The sequence below is a fragment of the Triplophysa dalaica genome, chromosome 22 (genome assembly GCF_015846415.1).
Source record: "Triplophysa dalaica isolate WHDGS20190420 chromosome 22, ASM1584641v1, whole genome shotgun sequence".
Taxonomy (NCBI): domain Eukaryota; kingdom Metazoa; phylum Chordata; class Actinopteri; order Cypriniformes; family Nemacheilidae; genus Triplophysa; species Triplophysa dalaica.
Window position 1 is genome coordinate 7,661,381 of NC_079563.1, and position 20,647 is coordinate 7,682,027.

The 20,647-nt window shown below is 38.4% G+C and overlaps 1 protein-coding gene across 3 annotated transcripts in view; it reads right to left on the reverse strand.

Moving 5' to 3' along the window:
• Positions 1 to 1,460: 1,460 nt before the first annotated feature.
• The window catches only part of gnaz (guanine nucleotide binding protein (G protein), alpha z polypeptide), a 38,229-nt gene continuing 19,042 nt past the window's right edge, over positions 1,461 to 20,647 (reverse strand). The window contains exons 1-3 of one of the 3 annotated variants that reach the window (XM_056736354.1): positions 14,965 to 15,104; positions 12,231 to 13,513; positions 1,461 to 3,696 (exon numbers count right to left, since the gene is read on the reverse strand). In XM_056736354.1, coding sequence (XP_056592332.1) covers positions 3,352 to 3,696; positions 12,231 to 12,953 — 1,068 coding nt within the window. In that variant the 5' untranslated portion in view covers positions 12,954 to 13,513; positions 14,965 to 15,104 and the 3' untranslated portion in view covers positions 1,461 to 3,351. Of the gene's footprint in view, positions 3,697 to 12,230; positions 13,514 to 14,876; positions 15,105 to 20,647 lie in introns of those variants that run through there. The other 2 variants (XM_056736355.1, XM_056736353.1) reach the window with 2 other exon arrangements.

Genomic DNA, 20,647 nt, shown 5'->3' on the forward strand with positions numbered 1-20,647 from the left:
ATGACATGAGGATCTGAATGATGACAGAATTGTGTGTTCTGTACCTTTAAGAATTAGCGCCCTGATAAACAATGGCTCGCGTTACTAATGGCAACAATGAGGTGTCGTTCAGGGTTTGTCCACTAATTAGTTCATTATAAATGACCAGCTCTGTTTTCTCTCTCACACTCTCAGTTCTCTTAACTACACAGACAGACTCTCTGCAGACATAAATCATTTGAAGAATATTTTAATTGCGCATTTAATTAGCGAGTTGATTGCCGGTGGTGCATTGCAGCATCATCAGTGCCAGCATCACGTGCCACTCAATTGTGCGGATATTTTAGCTCTTAAATACAGAAGTGATTAAGTTACAGCCCGTTAACATTTGATAAGGTCAAATATGGTGTTTCTCCTAAAAACTGCATTCTGTAAATAGGGATGCATGATATATTTATGAATATTTGACACAGTACCTATTGATACAAATTATATTTTAAATAAAAGGCCTGATTTTTGCTATGCGAACAGTATATTCAACAGTCATATCTCTTCTAGACGTTAATATTTGTATAACGGAAGATTCTAGGCCATCAGAACAGTTAACTGTTACCAAAACTAAAGAAACTCATACAAACTGTCAGGTGACATTTGTTCCCCAAATCAAAAGAAAATAATTTAGGACTTTTATATTGTATAATGCATTGTGTTCTTTTAATGAAATATCCACAAGACTGGTAATTAAAGCTTTTCTTTTTTTCTGGGAATTCCCTTTTTATCTTCAAATGCATTTTTTATAAATAGACGGTTTCAAGCGGCAACAACGTAAATCCACGTGGCCCAAACTTAACTTCCGGTAGACCTCAGCAAAAACTGTGGAGTGGTTTTAATTCAATTTAATGAACTCAATAGAAAATAAAATATTGATATTATATTTAAAATAATGATTTTATAACCAAAGACAGACCGCAAGTTAACTTCAGACCAGTGTATTCGATCAAACCGTCTATACACTGTTAAAAAGTATAATTTCACAGAATTTGATGGCTTAATTTGGCAATTTTTTGTATATTTTAAAAGCTGTGAAAACATGTTATTATACTTTTTTCTAATGCCCCAGCTGCTGGAATATTTCATAATATTCGTAATTATTTATGGTTATAATTATAAAATGTTGCAACACGGTTTTACATTACTGAAGACTAAATAACATTTCATGTTATATCTGTTCTAAGTAAAACAAGTAATATTTTATTTATTTTAGTTTGGGGTCAAATACATGTCATTAATTACCATCTATAGTTTTTGTAGATCAGCTTGTCACCCTGTAATATTCGGTAGATGCGTCTAGTTTGAGGCAATAGCAATTTTCATAAACATAAAAATATTACCAAACTTTGTGTTGCACAAAAATTGATCATCAAAAGTTAGTCATTTGTCATTCTCCCCAACCCAAGAAAACAATTCACTAGTCTCACAAATCATTTGCATAATTCCTTTTATTCACTATTATTGTTCTTTTGTAGTTAATTTGTTTCTTTTTTGGTGGACATCCTGTAAAATCAATCCTGCAGCCCTTCCTTGGGTTTCATGTACATCATAGCTGAACAGAAGAAGGATTGGAGAAGAGCGGAGCTCTTACAGTAAATCTGTCAATCAGCCCTGCAAAGGTGATTCATTTTTTTCATTGTTTCACAAAATGTACCTTACATTGTATTTACACATACCTTGGACCATGTCCACTCAAAATGACACCAGAATACAATGTTTCTGCTCTTTATTAGCAGACAAAATTTGAAGAGTAAACCCATGTTGAATATGTTATGTCAGGTTGCGATGGATGTATATGACTTGTTCTGCAAACTGTACAGTCGTGCACAGTGTTTGACTTCTTATATATTTTTGGAGCGTGTTAATTAAACCAAAATTGTAAGAAAGTAAATTAAACTATAATTTATCAAAATCCCAAAGTAACAAAATCATGCACATTTTGTTTCGATATATAGATATGCTTTTTTGCCCGTAAAAAAAACGAAAAATTAACATGATGAACGGGCCTTTTTTGTTTATTTACACTTATATTGGCACAGTTTGTTTTTCTTTAAATCTGGAATGATCATTTTGAAACACTCACTTCAGTGTAACACTCCAAGACAGAAGTGATGCTTGTTCAAAAAATTCTGGATTACATCCTCATTTAGACGAACAAAACAAAAAAGAAACAAGAAAATAGATTGCTTCCTGTGGGTCAGACAGCCAAAAATAAAATACAGTGTTAATGTGTTTAAAAAGCCATTTACTCCAGATTCAGAAAGTGGCAGTTTTCACTATTGGAGCAGAATGAAATGACATCAGTTTTTAATAAGTATACTTTTAACCCTCTCACATACGCATATTTTATATAAACTCTTTATATTGTCTCCAAAAGCAGCATAACTTCAATCAGGCAAATCAAAGACCCTATAAACAAAGATAAAATTGAAAGGAGTAGTTCTTATTCCCTCCTTCAACACCCATAAAAAAGTTTATCATTAACTTTGCTTTTTGGTTTCCAGACGTGCATGATTTCTTTTCTTCTGCGGAACGCAAAGGAAAAAGCTTTACAGAAATGTCACACTGCTGCTTCACGTACAAAGACAGTGAATGGTGACCAGGGGCTGTGGACCACCAAAAATGGAAAGAAATGTATAAAAGTATCTCATACTTTTTTCGTCAATCTGCTCATTTTTCATGTTGGTATATATTTAAAGATGATGATCACATACAGTTTTTAAAGACTGAAATAAGGAATATAGCACACAAGTCATTTTTTGTGCCAGTCCCTGGTCACCATTCACTCCCATTGTAAGGCAAAACCCTGAGTGAAAATCCTGTCTGACATCTCATTTTATGTTTAGCAGAAGAAATGAAATCAAACAAGTAGGAACAGAAAGAGGGCGACTAAACAATGGCAGAGTCATTTTTATTTTTGGGTGCGCTGTTTCTTTAAATCGATGGTACAAAGTTTCCCGTCATTTCCCAGGGATGAGAGGAGCAGGGAGATCTGTATCCAGTGTTTCCATGTCAAACGGTTGCTTGACAGCTGATCCCGTTGTGAAGTCTGATGTGTGTGAACAAACATAATGTGTGTGTGTGTGTCTACATACGCATGTTCAGTGCAAACACATTTATACCAATCTTGTAAAATCTTCCTTGACCTTTAAGTTATTGACAATGATAAATCTTTCAGGACGGCAGTACGTAGCCCTTTCCTCCGGGCCTCGTCCGAGTTTCCTGTTTTGATAAGCGTTCATGAGTGACCCCGGACGGATCGTCAGACCGACCTTGAGGGTGTATCCCGCGCCTGCTGCCCCTCGCCCCCGCCCTCTCGTCCTAGCACAACCCGATGTACTTGAGATTGTTTTGAATGATTACGTCCGTCACGGCATCGAAAACGAACTGGATGTTGCTGGTGTCGGTGGCGCAAGTGAAGTGCGAGTAGATCTCCTTGGTCTCCTTGTTGCGGTTCAGGTCCTCGAACTGCCGCTGCACGTAGACGGCCGCTTCCTCGTAGGTGTTTTGACCCTTGTAGTCGGCGAAGCAGACCGTCAACGGGATGCGCTTGATCTTCTCGGCCAACAGGTCCTTCTTGTTGAGGAAGAGGATGAGCGAGGTGTTGGTGAACCAGTTGTTGTTGCAGATGGAGTCGAACAAACGCAAGCTCTCCGCCATACGACTCTAGAATATAAAAGGGAGAGGAGTGCTTAGTTAATTGTCTAACAGAAGATCTGGGAAACCTCTGGAACTGTCACTTTTAACCTTGAGTTGTGCAAGCAGTGAAACACATTCAGTTAAAGCGCTCTTGAAGATGAGCTGAATGTCAATGGAGATTACCTTGTAAGGACAACAAACCGCTATAGCAGTGACCTTCATTGTTGTGGCAATATTGGACAGATGTTTTGTGTGAAACAAAACTGTGCTTTAATACACTCGTACTCGTACTTTTGTTTTTCTGTACAACACAACAGAAGATATTGTGAAGAATGTTGGTAACCAAACAACATTGGTCCCCATTGACTTCAATTGTATGGACACTAACACACAGTGACGTTTCTTAAAATCTTTTTTGTCCTCAAAGAAGAAAGAGTCCTAAACAGGTTTTAAATGACATGAGGATAAGTAAATGATGACAGAATTTCATTTTATTTGGTGTACTATCCCTTTAAGAGACTGAAAATGGTTGCAGCTAAAATGCTTCAATATAAATTAATAAAGCATCTTGTTCTGCCAATAGTGAATGATGAATTGTATACATAACAAATGAAAGTAATGTACTGTTCTAAGATAATCCAAAAATAAAATGAAAAGTTAAAAAAGAACCAAACAAATCCAACAAGCAGTAGATGACCAGTTGGGGTTATTAACCTTCATTCCTCTGGCCCTGCTGAGTTAATTCAGTTATCTAATTCAGTTAATCACCTGCCCATGTTCAATTACCTTGCTGTGTTTGCCAAGGTAATGCCCGTGAAACAAAGGCAGAGGACAGGATGTAAATAACAGCTGTGAAATGAGCAAAACCATTTGATAGGCGACATCAGCAGTCTCTTATGCTCTGCCTTTTTAGATACGATCTCCCAAGTTACGCATTTTACAGTGATCCCTGAAACACTCTGCGATCTTCAAATATTTCAAAGTCAAAAGTGTTTAGCACCAAACATAGTTTAATTCTACTTATAAGTTTATAAGCTCGCTATGTGTGTAATATGACGGTGAGTTGACCTTTAACGTCTGTCTACTAGCAAAAGTCATTCTTGTCAGATCGCTGTTTTTCAGGAAATGGGAAAAACACGGTAATTTTGAAATGATGAAATACTGTGTTCTCAAAAGTGACAAGAACTTTTGAATACTTTGTATTGGTTACATATTTGCAAAACCAAGTGACAAACATATAGAGTGACTAATAATAAGGATTTACAACAAAAAAAATCACAGAGCATGCAGATACAAGGTTTTAGAAGCAAAGCAGCAATAAATTATTTTAAATAATTGGCAATAAATAATTTTGCCTTGAGAGCCCCAAGGGATGAAACTCTCTGTCTGCCACACTATACTACTGGGTTGGATTCATTGGATGAAAAAGAAAAAAGCACAAAATAAAGATGAATTTGACTCATAGCATAGATTTATTTATTATTTCAACTATCCTCCTAAAGTGTCAGTTCACTCAATAATAAAAATTCTGTCATTATTTGCTCACCCTGAGGTTGTGCAAACCTGTACATTTCTTTGTTCTGCTGAACACAATGGAAGACATTTGGAAGAATGTCAGCAACCGAACACATCTCTTCCCCCATTAACTGCCACGGGGAAAATAAATACTATGGGAGTCAATAGGGCATGAGATCTGTTTGATTACTGACATTCTTCCAAATATCTTCCTCTGTGTTAAGCAGAACACTTAAATGTATACATGTTTGAAACCATCTGTGGGTAAGTAAATGATGACTAAATTTCCATCATTGGGTGAACTGTCCCTTTAATATTGTTACTGTTAATGTTTTGAACAAAATAATCATAGTAAAAATCTCATTCTATGACTGTCCAATCGACAAGGTTTTTTTTAAAGGTTTTCGTGCGAGTGTGTTTGTGTGCGGGTGGAGACACACTTCCAGTCGCCCTCTGTCAGCGTGAGCCGCAGCGGTTGTGGGCACGTGGTTGGGACGAGCAGCTTGTGACCGAGCGAGGAATCTGATACGAAGACTGGGCTGCTGTTTGAAAGGTTACACAAAACATCATCCTCCTTAAAGCAAATCACAAGATCTTCAACAAGAGACTGGGAGCGAATGAGTAAAATCAGTCAAACTAGAAAATGATGAAAAAGATAGTTGGAAATACCAACCATGTCACATTCATTTCCCCTATAAGGTGCAGAAGTCTCTTAGACTCTCTATGCAGCCATTACTCTCAAATATTACATATTACAACATTTGTATTGGTCTTGGATCCTAAACTAATTTCACAGATTTCAGGTTGTGGGCAGTTTGAGAGTTAATAATGATGACAAAATCAGAATCACCATTGTGAAATATGTGGTGTCGCATGGGTGGTTTCCACTGTACAGGAAGTGATGTGATGGTCATCTTGGGCGAGTATTCTACCTCTAAGCATGATGTCCTTTATGAGCCGTTCTTGGGGGAAAATGCTCCTCTAAACACGAATGAAAATGTTTCCCTGACGTCTGGCCGGCAGTCAGATTTGGAGAGGCTGTGATTTGCACTAAGGCCTAAGTGTGCACTCAAATTTAAGAGGTGCTTCCCACCGTCCGGCAGTGAGAAGTCGTCCATAAATGTTTTTCGCCTTGACTTGTGCTTTTCAAAATCAGGTCACACCATTAGCCAAACATCTCTGCAGAGCTCGGCGCATCCATTAAGCAATCGGGCAGCCCAGGGGACGGGGCAGACGTGTTGTGTTGAAGCTCAGGGTGTTTCTATCGAAATCTCCGGAATCAAGTGTCTCAGCGATAGGAGAAGCGAGAGAGAAAGCGAGAAGAAAACGGGGAAGGAAACGGCAGGAGGTTGTACCCCTGCGGATACGCGTGACGCAGCGTGGCGCCTGCCCTCTCTCTGTGTGTGCCAGACGCAGACCTTCATTAGTTTTAAATATTAATAAGAAGGTTCGGCAGTGTGTTAGTGCTTTGTTTCCTGTAAATAAGACTTGTCGGATCTCATTGAAGCTCAGTGAAAATGCCTTGTGTCTAGTCTCCATTTAGTCGCCCAAAAGGAATGAGTAATAAAATACATTTACACACCGCCCTGCTTGTGATCACTATGCTGTATGTTTCACAGTCAATCTTCTTTACTTTTCTTTTTAAAATGACAGAAATCTCACAGATGTCTCTATTAGAGTTTCAAAAGAGATCCCTGCAATGTCACAAAAACTGAGCTCAGATTTGCCAGGTCTGCAATCAAAAGTCAACATTATTAACTATTTCAATATGAACTCAAACATTTCTCATCAAATGTACCCATATCCAGATTATTCTATATTCACTTTAGAGCTCTCTTTTAACTATTATCTCATTTGTTTCTGTTTCTAAGTCTCCCAAGCAATTGTTGGAGAAACATCTGAGACTAGGTTGATCCTTAAATAAAACACAACTGACAACTCAAATCTCCTGAGCTTTGAAAGAACAATTAAACGTTTCCTCCGGGACCATTAGTCTCCAAACTCAAAGAGCTGACAAACACATTGTTTAGAGTAGACAATAGAATGATTTTAACTTCACAAAATTGTATTTCTCCTGCAAACATTATGCATGATGAATCCCAGTTATATCATTTAATTGAAACGATGTTTTAAAGCACATATAGGTTTCATTAAGAAGGATATTTCTACTGAACATGTGGATAAAGTGGTTAATTTAAACCATCATTCACTTCAGGGAGGCTAAACATCCTTGGTTGCTATAGTTTATTTTTAATTGACATCTATGTTTTCAGTAATTGGAAAACCTGAGCTTTCTTAACATCACTCATTACCAATTCCTGCAACTATGAAAATATCAACACTAATAGTATTTTAATATTTAAGCTAAAATAGATCAAGTACAACAGTGCTTAGGTGATGCAGGTGGTTGCCAGATCCTTGCTATACTGTTGCTAAGGTGTGGGTGTGGTTGCTAGGGTGTTCTGGGGGGTTGCTAGGCCTTTCCTATACTGTGTCCTGCTTGGTGGTTGCTACAAACTATTTTTGTGCTTTTTGAGAATAATATTTATAACTCACTGCATCTCAAATGGCAAATAAATATCTGATAAGGTACCTGCGTGCTCAAAAGGTCACACATTTTGTGCATGTGATGCAGTTAAATTGTTCAAACTATACATCATTACACTCTCCAAGAGGATGTGTTAAACAATACGTTTTTTGTGTAAATTTTTCTTTTTCACATTATGAGTCATTTTGTGTTGATTTTCAGTAATACACTGAAAAACTTGTAATATACAAAATTTTACGGTTTGATTTTACAGAAATTGTTGTTTCTGAAATGCGGTAAATAACAAACATGAACGCGATAAAAGTTGCTGGAATATTGCTAATATATTTTCCATAAAATAATACCTAAAACACAACATTGAGTTAAAGGTCCAGTGTATAAAATTTTGCGGTGTCTAGTGGTGAGGTTCCTCTTATCCTCCCTTTTGAGACACCTTAGCTGAAACAGAACAAAGATGTCATCGTGTTTTGCTTTGCCGAAAGAGAAAACGTATTTACGAAACGCACTCTGTAGGGCATTTTGTCCGTTTAAGGCTACTGTAGAAACAACATGGTGAATTCCATGGAAGGGGACCCACTGTGTATGTAGATAGAAATAGTTCATTCTAAGGAAATAAAAACATAACTCTTCATCATGTAAGGTCCTCTGAAGACATAGTTATTGCATTTCTATCAATAGATCCTCCGAGAAATTATACACTGTACCTTTAAAAGTAACTCAAAATGTGTTGTCCTTAACTAGACACCGGAAAACTAGTAATATAGACAACTAGAGATATGTTCAGTTAAGGACAGTTTGTATTATTTTTCACACAACAGTTTTAAAGTATATTAAAAAGTCTGAAGTTTTTCATTTAGGTCCAATAATACCTGTAACAGGTATACAGCAATACTTAGTAAACAATCCTAAAGTTCTAAGTAGCGCATATAGAATATAAGCTTTGGATGTGGGCTAACAATAAATCATGCAGATGTTGCTCAATTGCTAATGTCCACACACTGTACCTTCCTCATCTCTAATGTGAGATTGCAGAACTCTCTCAAAGTCAAACACATCCTTCCAAGTTGCCCAAGCATCTCACCAGTGACCCAAATCTCGAGACTCTCCTCAACTCGTCCCTGCCAACTGGCACCAGAGCTGCATTGCTTCGACAGACTATTGTGCAATGCAGCTTCACGCTATCTCGCTCTGTACAAGCACACGTTCTCCACCGCTCGCACGAGCACACTTCCACCCTCTCTCTCCCATCGCATCCGTCATGTTAACCCCCCTCTCTGGTCGCAGCTCACTGTCAACAGCCCAGGATTAGGAGCGTTTGACTGCTCTGTTGCTCGGCAACAGTTGCCATAGAAACCCCTTTTTTTAAAGGGAGGGTTGGGTGAAAAAAAACAAGGAACGTGGAAAGAGATGATCAAGAGGGAAAAGAAAAGAACACGCCGTGCCACAAAAAAAAGACAACTGTTGCTTGAAGTCCCCAGTAGGATTAATTTGTCGTGAATTGCATCTTAAAAGTTACATCTGCTGCGACGTAATACTGACAAGCTTTTGTGCCAGGTGTGCGAGGAACCGGTTTGATTTAATGAGAGCGACGGGATTACGCGGGAGAAAACCTTTTGAATATACATCTGTTTCATTTTAGCTGATGAAACTGTTAAATTGCTTTCATTAGGTATTCAATTGCTTTAAGGTATTCTTGCCAAATCTGGTGGTCAAATTTGGTCCATATTTCATGTTTTCTCAGCTTGGTTGGCTTTAGCAGACTCAAGATGTCAGGCATACAGGATGGTGCAAATCATCAGGTGGGATTTTACGCTGTAACAAAAACGCTTCCTTGTCAACCACAAGCTATTAAATATCACTCCACGTAAGCCTGAATGTAACTGCTTTTTGCAAAGCTCAAGACAGCTGGACACAGTTAATTCATTATCTGAGGACGGTTCTAAGTCTGCAGGAAAACCTAATATTGAAACATCATGTAAACATGCACCGGCAGGGATGTCACGCACCATTTTTTAAATAAACTAAGCAAAACGGAGCATAAAAGCCCCATTTTTTGTTATATGATAACACATTTTAGGATTTGTTGATGCGAGAGCAATATGGTTTAGAACACCTCTAACGAAAAGTATTTACGGACAAATATGTTTGTACTGTAATAAAACCATGGTTCATTTTCATAAGGGAACTAAACATTCTGCTTAAAGTCTGCAGGAGGTGCAGCTGCATGGAGTGGATCCGTTTTAGACACAACATTAAAAACTCAATTCAACTATAAAAACATAAGCAATTTTTTTGCAATCAAAATCAACAGACACTTCTGCGTCCAACTGCATTTTTATTATTAAAATGATTGAATATTATTTAATTAGATCAAACTTATGTATAAATTGACATCTGGACTTTTTTATTAATCGTGCCCAAACTGCAGACACATTACATTGGAAAAATATTTTTTCTTACACCCTTATCAGTTTATTTTTTTGCTTGTTTTAAACATAAACTTACTCATATTTTTCATAAAACAAAACTAAACATCTTAGGTCACTTATTGAATCTAGAAAAGCAAACAGTTCTGGGACAATTTTTGACTACTGATTTTTCCTACTATGGTAGTCAAAGGTGGGCAAGAACCATCATCGTATCAGCATAACTAACCAATATTTCAGTGAAAAATTGGTCATAAATGTCTTATAATGCTCATGTCTCTCTGGCTGACAGCCCAATCCAGTCAGACTATCTCAGAACCACACTGCATTGCTTAAACCCTTTGCTGCCTCTCTGACTCAATCATTCAGAGCCCGTACTGATCCCTGCTGCCTCGTACGATGTGTGCCAGTGAGTGAATGCACAATGAGACGTGTCAATTTAGTCATTCTGGTCAAAACTGGCAAAGCAGATTGGCAGCAAGCGCTGGTGCTTTTGGGCATGTTCTTAGATTTTTTTTTGAGTAATCAGATTCAGCGGCCCGCCAAAGACCCTGATCTCTGAGTAAAAAAACACACTCTCATCTAGTTATTACCGTATGTTTGTGTAGCCCATAGGTTTTGTGGAAGGCTAAGGAGGACTAAAGACAGCAAGATCTGGTAAGGTACAGGTAGAATTTCGACCAATTATTTTAAAGAGTCGGATTTGCTTATTGTGTCTGACACACATTTGTTTTATCAATGATATTGAAAGATCTCTTAAAGAGATTGTTCATCCAAAAATGAAATACATGTCATCATTTACCCACCCTCTTGTCATTTCAAACATGTAAGACTTTCTATCTTCTGCAGATCACAAAAGAAGATATTTTGGAAAATGTTGGTAACCAAACATCGGTGGTACCCATTCACTTGCATTGGTTTTGTGTCGATGCAAAAGAACTCCACGTTTTTGTTGTTTTGCTGAATATAATTGCATCTAAATTCAGATATTTTATGTAACCAAACAGTTCTGGGGCACTACTCTCTACATACTAGGAAAAACAACTGCTTTGGTAGTTAATGGTGCCCCAGAATAGTTTGGTTTTCCACATTCTTAAAAACATATTTTGTGTTCAATGCATAAAGGTTTGTATCAACTAGATGGTGAGAAAATAACGACAGATTATTATTTTTGGGTGAACCATTCCATTAAAAGTAAATAATGTAGTAGTATAGTAAAGTGGATGCAACATCTATTGACGCTGGGACTCCTCACACACGCTACGCCAACACACAACTTCCTCTTTGAAGGCAAGGAGCAATACTTCAGCTCCTTCCCTTGGTTTCTGCTCTTCCTTTTTGACTTCCTCCTTTCTTTTGAATTCTCTAGCTGAAGACGCACACAACTTCTCTGACCCCCATCACATCAGTGATTTTCCCCAGTGCTAAATCGGATCATTCTCGCGGGTACACCCTGACACCTTGCACTGTGAACTCAATTATCACTCTCGTACATTCTCCCCCCGCCCACAAGACTCGCGGAACACTTTTTATTTTTAACTCCCCAACGCTAATTGATATTCCAAGCTAATGCGCTACTTCCAAGTTCTTGTTGGGAGGTTGGGCTTAGCACACACAGGTATGCTGTCTTTGAACTCGTTAGCAAGCAATTAACCTCACCGCTTGGAGAGAAAACGAATGCGGTTAGACGATCATTTTGAAAAGTTAACTCAAGAGTCCATTTCTGGTATTCCAATACTGGTTCAGTTTGAGTTATGCTGGTTTGGGACTGGTCAAGCACTACCAGCATAGTGCCATTCCATTTTGGGTATCAGCATTCAAACACGACACAGGCCTGTAATTTCAGCAGAGCACTGTTGAGGCTCTGAATCTAGCTTAAATGTAACTGAAAGCTTGCGTGCTACAGGAAATGTGAAACCTAAATGATAAAAGCAGATTGTTTGCCACTGTCGACTGACAGGATGAATTAATTCTAGAGATATATAAACCAAGTCAGATAAAACAGAGTTTGTGTCCCTGCTTGCATTATCTAGTTGCCCAATTGCCAGAACACATAATCGAGCTTTCCTTACCGTCTGGTTGTCTTCATAAAGCTTGAGGTCATAGCCACTGAGCTCCACACAGAATATAATGGCAGTCACACCTTCAAAACAGTGGATCCATTTCTTCCTCTCTGAACGCTGACCACCCACGTCCACCATTTTAAAGGTGAGCTCTTTAAAGGTGAATTTGTTCTCGACAATGCCGGTGGTCATGTCACGTGACCGCAGAATGTCCTCAACGGTTGGGATGAACTCTGCTGCGGAAATGCGGTCCAGGTCGTTTAGATAATACGCCGTGTTGTCCTCTAGGTGATACTCGTTGGAGCGACAGAAGCACTCCTGTACCCCTGGGTCGGACCACAGACGCTTCATCACCCCCTGGAGCTCCAGCGTGATCTCGCCCTTGCTCTCGGCAGGTCCAGTGAGGGCGAAAAGCTGCACGGCATCGTACGCCCGGTCGGGGTTGTGGAAGTCGATCTTCAAGGTAGTAAGTGCTCGGATGATGCGGGTGAGCGAGTCAATGGCGTTGTAGAGGATGAGGGGCTTGTACTCTTTACAGGCCTCCAGGTTGAAGCCTCCACTGTGAATGATCTTCATCTGCTTCACGATAGTGCTCTTGCCGGAGTTGCTGGTGCCGAGAAGCAGGAGCTTGATCTCGCGTCGTTGCCGTTGGCTTTCTGAACGAAGGTGCCGATCAATGCGCCGCGAGCGCCTGGCGGCTTCCTTCTCCTCCGAACTTTGTCGGCAACCCATTGTTGACTGCGTCGCGGTTATCACGGGAAGAGGGAATGTGGATGGTTAAAAATAATTATGTAAGGTTATGTTGACAAAGAGAAAGCTTCTGTTGCACGAGTAGTTAGAAAATGAGATTTGATTTAGACTACTTGCAATGTCCGAGTCTATTGTTTGGGATATTTTAAGTGGCTGATATCTTGAAGTGCAATGCTACCATGACATGACTTAAAGACCCATTCAAGCCCTTGCTTAAGGGCCTTTAAGTTGCCTTTAAGATTCCAAGGACTTGGGGTTCATATCAGCATACACGTGGATTTTTAATGGACTTGTCAGTGTACAGGGAGAGAAAGTCGAACCCGTAAAATTCCTTCACTCTCTTCCCTCATGGTGTCCTGTGTGCTTCTCTGTTTGTTTGTGACTGATTCATCTGTTGATAACACCTCCCTTCTTTGGTTTTCTTCATTCACTTTCTCTCCAGTGGAATGTCAGGCCTTTTTTCTCAGGGACTGTTCGGGTTATCTGTGTACTAGGATCCTTCAGCTTATGTAAGCCAGCGAGGCAGCGAAAGGCCCACGTTCCTGCAGGTAAAAACAAAGACGACGTTAGCAATCATGATTCAGAGCCAAGGGCAAGGAAAAGTGAGAATGCATTTCTCCTCTAGAGAGGTCTTAAATCATCCGGTTCATTCTGGACTGGATAATGTGCCTACAGTACAAAATTAAAAATTTACCACTTTGCTGCTGAAAAGAACAGCTTTGAAATTCACGCTGGTTCAGACTGGATGAGGCTGGTTTTGTGAGCTGCTGAAACAGCACGGCGATGCAAAACTTTGACAAGCATGGCTTTGTTTTGTTGAGGCTGGTTGACCAAGGAGTTTTGATGGTGCTGACTTCACCATCACATGCTTGAGACCAGCATCCAAAACTCAACATATTCCAGGGACCAACAATGCTGGCTATCTTTGAGGTTTTGTAATTATGATTAATCATTAACATAATGAAATCTCTCACTTGATAATAGGTAAACCCTTAAGAAGCCACATTGTCACAAACACTGGCGATGATCTGGAAAGGTCCTTTTAAAGATTTATCCTTGACTTGGTAGATATTATAAAGTAAAAAGTACTGAACATCTTGGTTCAGTCATGTGACAAAATGTGAGGTTTGTGTTGCCATTGCAACATGGTGCAAAATTGTAGTCTCTATGATTGTCACATGTTAAAATTAGTTTATGCTCCTAAGGGTAGGTTTCAACCCATTTAACAAATGTTACATTTTAATAAGATCTCCTGTTTTGACGACATTTCTTGAGCAGATTGATAAAAAACGAAAATATTGTAGTGACATCACATCAGACTGTACACCTTAAACAGTAGGTGTTGTATTTAAAAAATCTTTTCAGAAATGTTCAATCATCTTCTTAACGGGAAAATGTGTCTGGGTTCCTAAAGGGATAGTTCACCAAAAAAAATATAAAATGCATCACTTACTCACCCTTTTGTCATCTCAAACATGTATGACTCACTTTCTTCCACAGATGAAAAAGATTATGTGAAGAAAGTTGATAACCTAACCATGGCACGACCCCTTGACTTTGGTTTTATGTCCATATAATATAGGATACCACCGTTGTTCGGTTACCAATGTTCACAATTTTTTTTTAATTAACTATCTCTATAAGGGTTCATTTTAAAATGATTTTGTATATAATGAACCCATACTACAGTATATGTAAAAGTATTTAAATGTATTAAAAGCTTTTTAAGTAAGAGCAATAAGGATTCTTTTACATTCAATAAAAGTATTTTCAAAAAACACCCTTACACATGCAGAATTAACCACTGAATAGTTCATGCACCTTCATGCATACGCATGTAAAATCCCATAAAGCACCACACAAATATACAGTTAAACGTTGTTAGGACTAAAAAATATTTCTCACCAAACACTTCTGCTTTCTCGCCAACACACACACACAACTGAACAAGCACTGAGCACCTCACATCCGGGTTTGTATCAAAAAATCTAACCTTCTCCATCGTAAACCTCTCCCACTGTGAGCTCCCTTGTCACCTGCATCTCTCTGTGACCATAGATTCAGGTGATCCCACACACATTCGTTTGTTCTCAAACAAACACATACTGTACACGCACACGAGCTGAGGCAGACATGGTGTGAAACGGAAACAGATGTGAGATGAATGTCCTTCCCTGAAGCGAGATGGTGCCGCCCATTCTACTCCTCATTTTACAGAGCCTCCAACCACTGAACTAACTGATAGCAGGTGGACTGTTTATTTACTGTCATTGTGGAAAATAACTGGCTCGGACCAGCAGGTGTTTCTCTCTGGCTCATACCAATGCAAGGTAAGCTGCAAGAAACCGCTTTAGAGAGCCATTAATAATAATTGTTGAGGTAATGTTTTTCTAATTCTTAAAAATTGCGTATCACAGGAAATTTCTGCCATTCTCATATTAATCTTGAGTGCATACGTTGTATCTTCGAAGAGTATTTAGTTTGATGAAATTTATAAAAGAGAGATGCTGCTATATGATTATTTCCGGAAAAACACAAGCTTCTAGAGGTGGGACTAGTTGGATGGAACCACACCACGAGGAAGCAACACATCATCACATTAATCCTTTCGTGTTTTATACATTATACACATACACGCCGATTGCCAACAAAACACAGACGTATGACTTAGTTTGACTTACCACGTGCAGTTCATGTCCCGGAATCTTTTAGCTATGGGACTGTGCCCTCTATCAGTTTCAAATGATATCCAAATCCAGCGTTTTATCCACGGTTTATATAACATCCATCACGTGAGATGGCGTAAACAAACAGACTCACCTAAACTTCACTATCGCAAGAGTAACGTGCTGCAACGCAGCCCATCTTGAAGCTGCACAGATAACCTTGACGGTAAGCGGGTCTCGCTCATCGGATTGGCTCGTGCGCGGGCTCTTACGCCTTTGCCTTGCCGTGCTTATCCGGGGCAATGGACAGTAATAGGATCCAGAATTAGAAAAAACTTTCCGAAACAATTTGGAGTGCTGGGGGATTGTATCAAGTACAGAAACACTACGTCGTACGTCCAACTCGTTTTTTAACAAATTGACCATGTTAAGCATGAGAAGTCTGCACGTTCAACAGTGTAAAGTAAGAATGCGTGACATAGCATGATAGCTCCACCTTAAGGGATAGTTCACCACAAAATGACAATTATGTCATTATTTACTCAATCTCATGTCATTCCAAATCTGTATGACTTTCTTTCTTCTGCAGAACAAAAGATATTTCGATGAATATTGGTAACCGAACAACACTGATCCCCCTTGACTTCTTTTGTATTCACACAAAACCACTTAGACATTTCCCAAAATATCTTCTTTTGTGTTTTACAGTATATGCTGCACAATAATCGGTTCAGCTAGATTCTTTTGTTTTTGTTATAGTCAAAGGCCAAAATGGACGATTTCGATTACGTTTCGATTAATTGCACATCATTCGATTAATTGCACATTATTCAAAGCACACAAAACAATATTGATAAATGATTTGACTCCAATTTGGCCCGGAAAACTATATATCCAGAATGAAATACGCCCTTTCAAGTGGAGCTGATGAGCTATAAAGGTGATCTGTTAGAACAGCAGCGAGAGCCTGAGGGACAGCATAATAAATGGATGCTCTTTGTGACAGAGATATGCTATTGGCGGTGTAACAAATGTGAAATCACGCCATGGCCTAGTTTTAGCTGAGAGATTACATTTCCTAGACTGATCGCAGAAAGAGAGAGACTATATCTTCAAGATCCACCACAGACATTATCCCGCTCATCGAAAGATTATTGCTGACAAATGTGTGGGAGAACATAATAGACCATGGTTACCAAAATTAGATATATAAGGAAGGGGTGAGTGAGTGTGTGTGTTATCCTGTTAACAGACGTAGAAACCATGCCTTAAAGGTGCAGTTTGTAACAATTTTGCAGTAAAATCTCCAAAAACCACAGGCTACTTTTATATATCTTGTTCAGCTGAGTACTTACAATATCTCGAATGTTTTCAATTACTTGTAAATCATGAGAGAATCGGCATTCTAAACTGTGACCTGGGGCTGCGCAGTTGCCTGTCATGTCCGCGTTACCCTTTGTTACCGCCTACCCTTTGACTGACATAGAAATCGCATGACAACAGTGTCTTGGACGAATGCGGTTGTGTCTAGCGTCTAGCAAGCCACTAACTTGTATCGAGCAGACACTTTTTTATGGACCACAATGATTCGCACCATTTAAAAAAACTTTACCTCATCCGCTAACATGATTTCTCGTTCCCGTCTGATTGATGGCCATCAGCGGTGGACATGAAAACAACAGATCCCATCATTCCACGCTCCTTCCTTACTTTATTCATCCAGCTACGCCATTGTTGTTGTTTGATCATGCGCCCTCTAGCGCCGTTTTTACAAACTGTAGCTTTAACTAGATTTATATAGTTTGAATCCCAGTGTATGTTAAAAGTACTGTCTATTGACAGAAATACAATATAATATACATAACTATGTCTTCAGAAGTGTATAAAAACCTTATATTATGTTTTTATTTCTATCTGCATACACCGCGGGTCTCCTTACATGGAATTCATGATGTTTCTAACCCTAAACGGACAAATTGCTCTACAGAGCGCCTTTTGTAAATACTTTATCTTCTTCGACAAATAAGGCAGGGGGTGGAGGGATCCGTTGGTTGCAATTCTCAACTTTACCACTAGGTTCCTCTTAATTTCATGCACATGACTTTTAAAGCAAGATTTTGCCTGTTTTATGCTCCAGCAGAGGAAAATATCACAATAGAAAGAACAGTACAGCAATAATAACTAGCTCAGCATGTTCTAGTAAAGCAGAGTACTGTTTCCGCATAAGTCCAAAAATATTCAACGCATGCGCGAGCTCAGATTTTGCACTTCAGCATAACATCAGTCAACTGTGATGCTTTTAGTGTTAATACCATTTTAGATAATTACTCTGGAGCAAATCAAGTTATTGCAGTATATTTATGAATGTTGATTATTCTCCAACTTTTTATGGCAGTCAAAGCTGTTGGATGACAGTTGGAAATGTCGAGAAATGCTGAATGCACCAAACTGATCTATAGCTCACCGTACACCCAACACGACCCTTCTGGGACGTTCTGATGTGGCATATCTGACAATCAATGATGTCACAGGTTTCAGTCAGACTTCAAAGATGCATGTGCGCACCTGTTTTATAAAGTCTATGGGGCCAAAGACTATTAGTATGACTTCAAAATGCTTACAATATTGCACACAAGTCATATAGATCACTTTTTGAGCAATTCTTTTTTTTATGTGTGAAAGAATGGAAGTGTTTAATGGTTAGATCAGACACGTCTTTTCTTCCTGGACAACAGCTGCTGTCAGCCCTCCACATACAGTACTTCCGGTTTTTAATGCATCCCACAATAATCCCTTAATTATAAGGATTTTTCAATAATGCTGGGAGGGAGTCTCAGTGTGACACCACTGGTTAATAACAGGGTAATAAATATGACTTTTGTTGAGTATTGTGCTCGCAGGTGGTGCACAACAACATATTAACCTATAAAGTGGTTCGCTAACCATTTTTGCTACTGTAATTATACATGTTTTTGAGTAAAATGAAAATCGTGTGTCATTACATTACACTGAAAACAAATCTTTTTTGGGGGATTAATGTGCACCAGTGTCGTTTGTTTGGTTTGGTTTCAAAACGAGATAACTCACAAGATAAAATCATGTTTTTTATTGTGCATTCCAATAATAATCAATCAAACTGCAGTTGGGTTGTTTTGAATTAAGCCATAATAACTGAAAAAATACAGCCAACTAACAAAATAAAACAAGATAACATAATAAAAAACATGAAATTTAAAACAGAGTTATCTCATTTTGGAACCAAACTATATCGTTTATACCATGGTATGTTTAAATACTGGATACTGCTTGGCTGGAAGGTGTGCATTAAAACAATTTAATTCCAGTCAGTTTGATCAATAATTAAAATAGATGAAGACAACTGTCACTTCAACCTGTCTGATCAAAAATGACACAGTAACAACTTTAACTTGGCAAATGACCATGGTATTAGAGGGATAATCCACGGCTAGATCTACTTTGCATCGTGTGCTTGCACAGCTAGCCGTGGATTATACCTTACATATACAGTATTACAATAAAGAATATATAGTAAAGAATATATACTACATTTAAGCCATTTGCCAATTGAATTCAAGGGGGTGAGTTATGGGGCGGGACTATCAGTGTTTGGGAAACCTGGTTGAAAACATTCATCGTCCATTTGATAATACTATTGGATATTCTTCACTTTAATTTTAAATTAAAATTTTGAGTTTTATTTACTGCGATGGGTTGGCACTCCATCCAGGGTGTATCCTGCCTTGATGCCCGATGACTCCTGAGATAGGCACAGGCTCCCCCGTGACCCAAGGTAGTTCGGATAAGCGGTAGAAAATGGAATGGAATGGAATGGAGTTTTATTTAAGTAAGCTACTGTGACCGAAAGCAAGCAGTGGTGGATAATAGTGACGTATTTTTACTTTATTCAAGTGCATTTTTCAAGTTTCTGTAATTTATCAGTGATTTTTCATTAGAAAAACTTTCTACATTATAAAGTTTATTATAAATCATGAAGCTTTTCAAAGCATATCACTACACTTCATTAATTCACTCTCAGAAAAAGTGTTTTAAAATCTGTCACTGGGGTGTTACCAGTGTACGCTTTTGCACTTAAGTGTGCATAAAAAGGTAAAAAACTAAATCAGTATATTTAGTTGACTGTGTATTTTTTTCACATTTAATAAGTATATTATGTTTCCTCAAGTAATTTTTTTGAGTAAAGATACCCAAGTACAAGAAATAAAAAAGTGATTTTTAATATAAATATTAAAGTAAATATTAGCAGCAACTAGTGGTGAGATTGCGAATTGCAATCAACGGCTTACTACACCCCTATCTTTTGAAACACAACGGTGGCTGACACAGGACAAAGATGTCTTCACGATTTCTCTTGCGCGAATAAGATAACATATTTACGAAACATGTCTGTAGAGCAGTTTGTCCCTTTAGGGATACTGTAGAATCAACATGGTGAATTCCCTGCAAGGGGACCTGTGGTGTATGTAGATAGAAATAGCTCATTCTAATGCAATAAAAACATAATTTTTTCATTATGTAAAGTCTTTATAAACCTCTGAAGACATAAGTGTATTATATTTTATTTCTTACAGTAAAGCCTTCTAAATATTACACACAGCACCATTATGGGTAAATTAACCGAAAGGGATTTTTGAAATGTAGTGTAGTTAAAAGTATGATATATGCTTTATAGAAGTGAAGTACGATATGTCCAGATACAACACAAATACGTGCAAATGTATTTGATAGTTGAAATATTTAAAGACTGTCCAACTCTGGCATGAATGCATGAATGTCGTTTAATGAGGGCCGGGGGCGGTTTTCATGTCGCGCTTGCAAACTAACTCTGCTGAGACTGCAGGACATAAATGATCTGATGGATGCTGGAGGATGTCTTTAATTTTGCTGACAAACATTTTTTTTATAAAAGAGACCCAAATTCCCCTTTTAGTATTGGAACTATTAGACATGTTACATTAATTGTTATCTCAA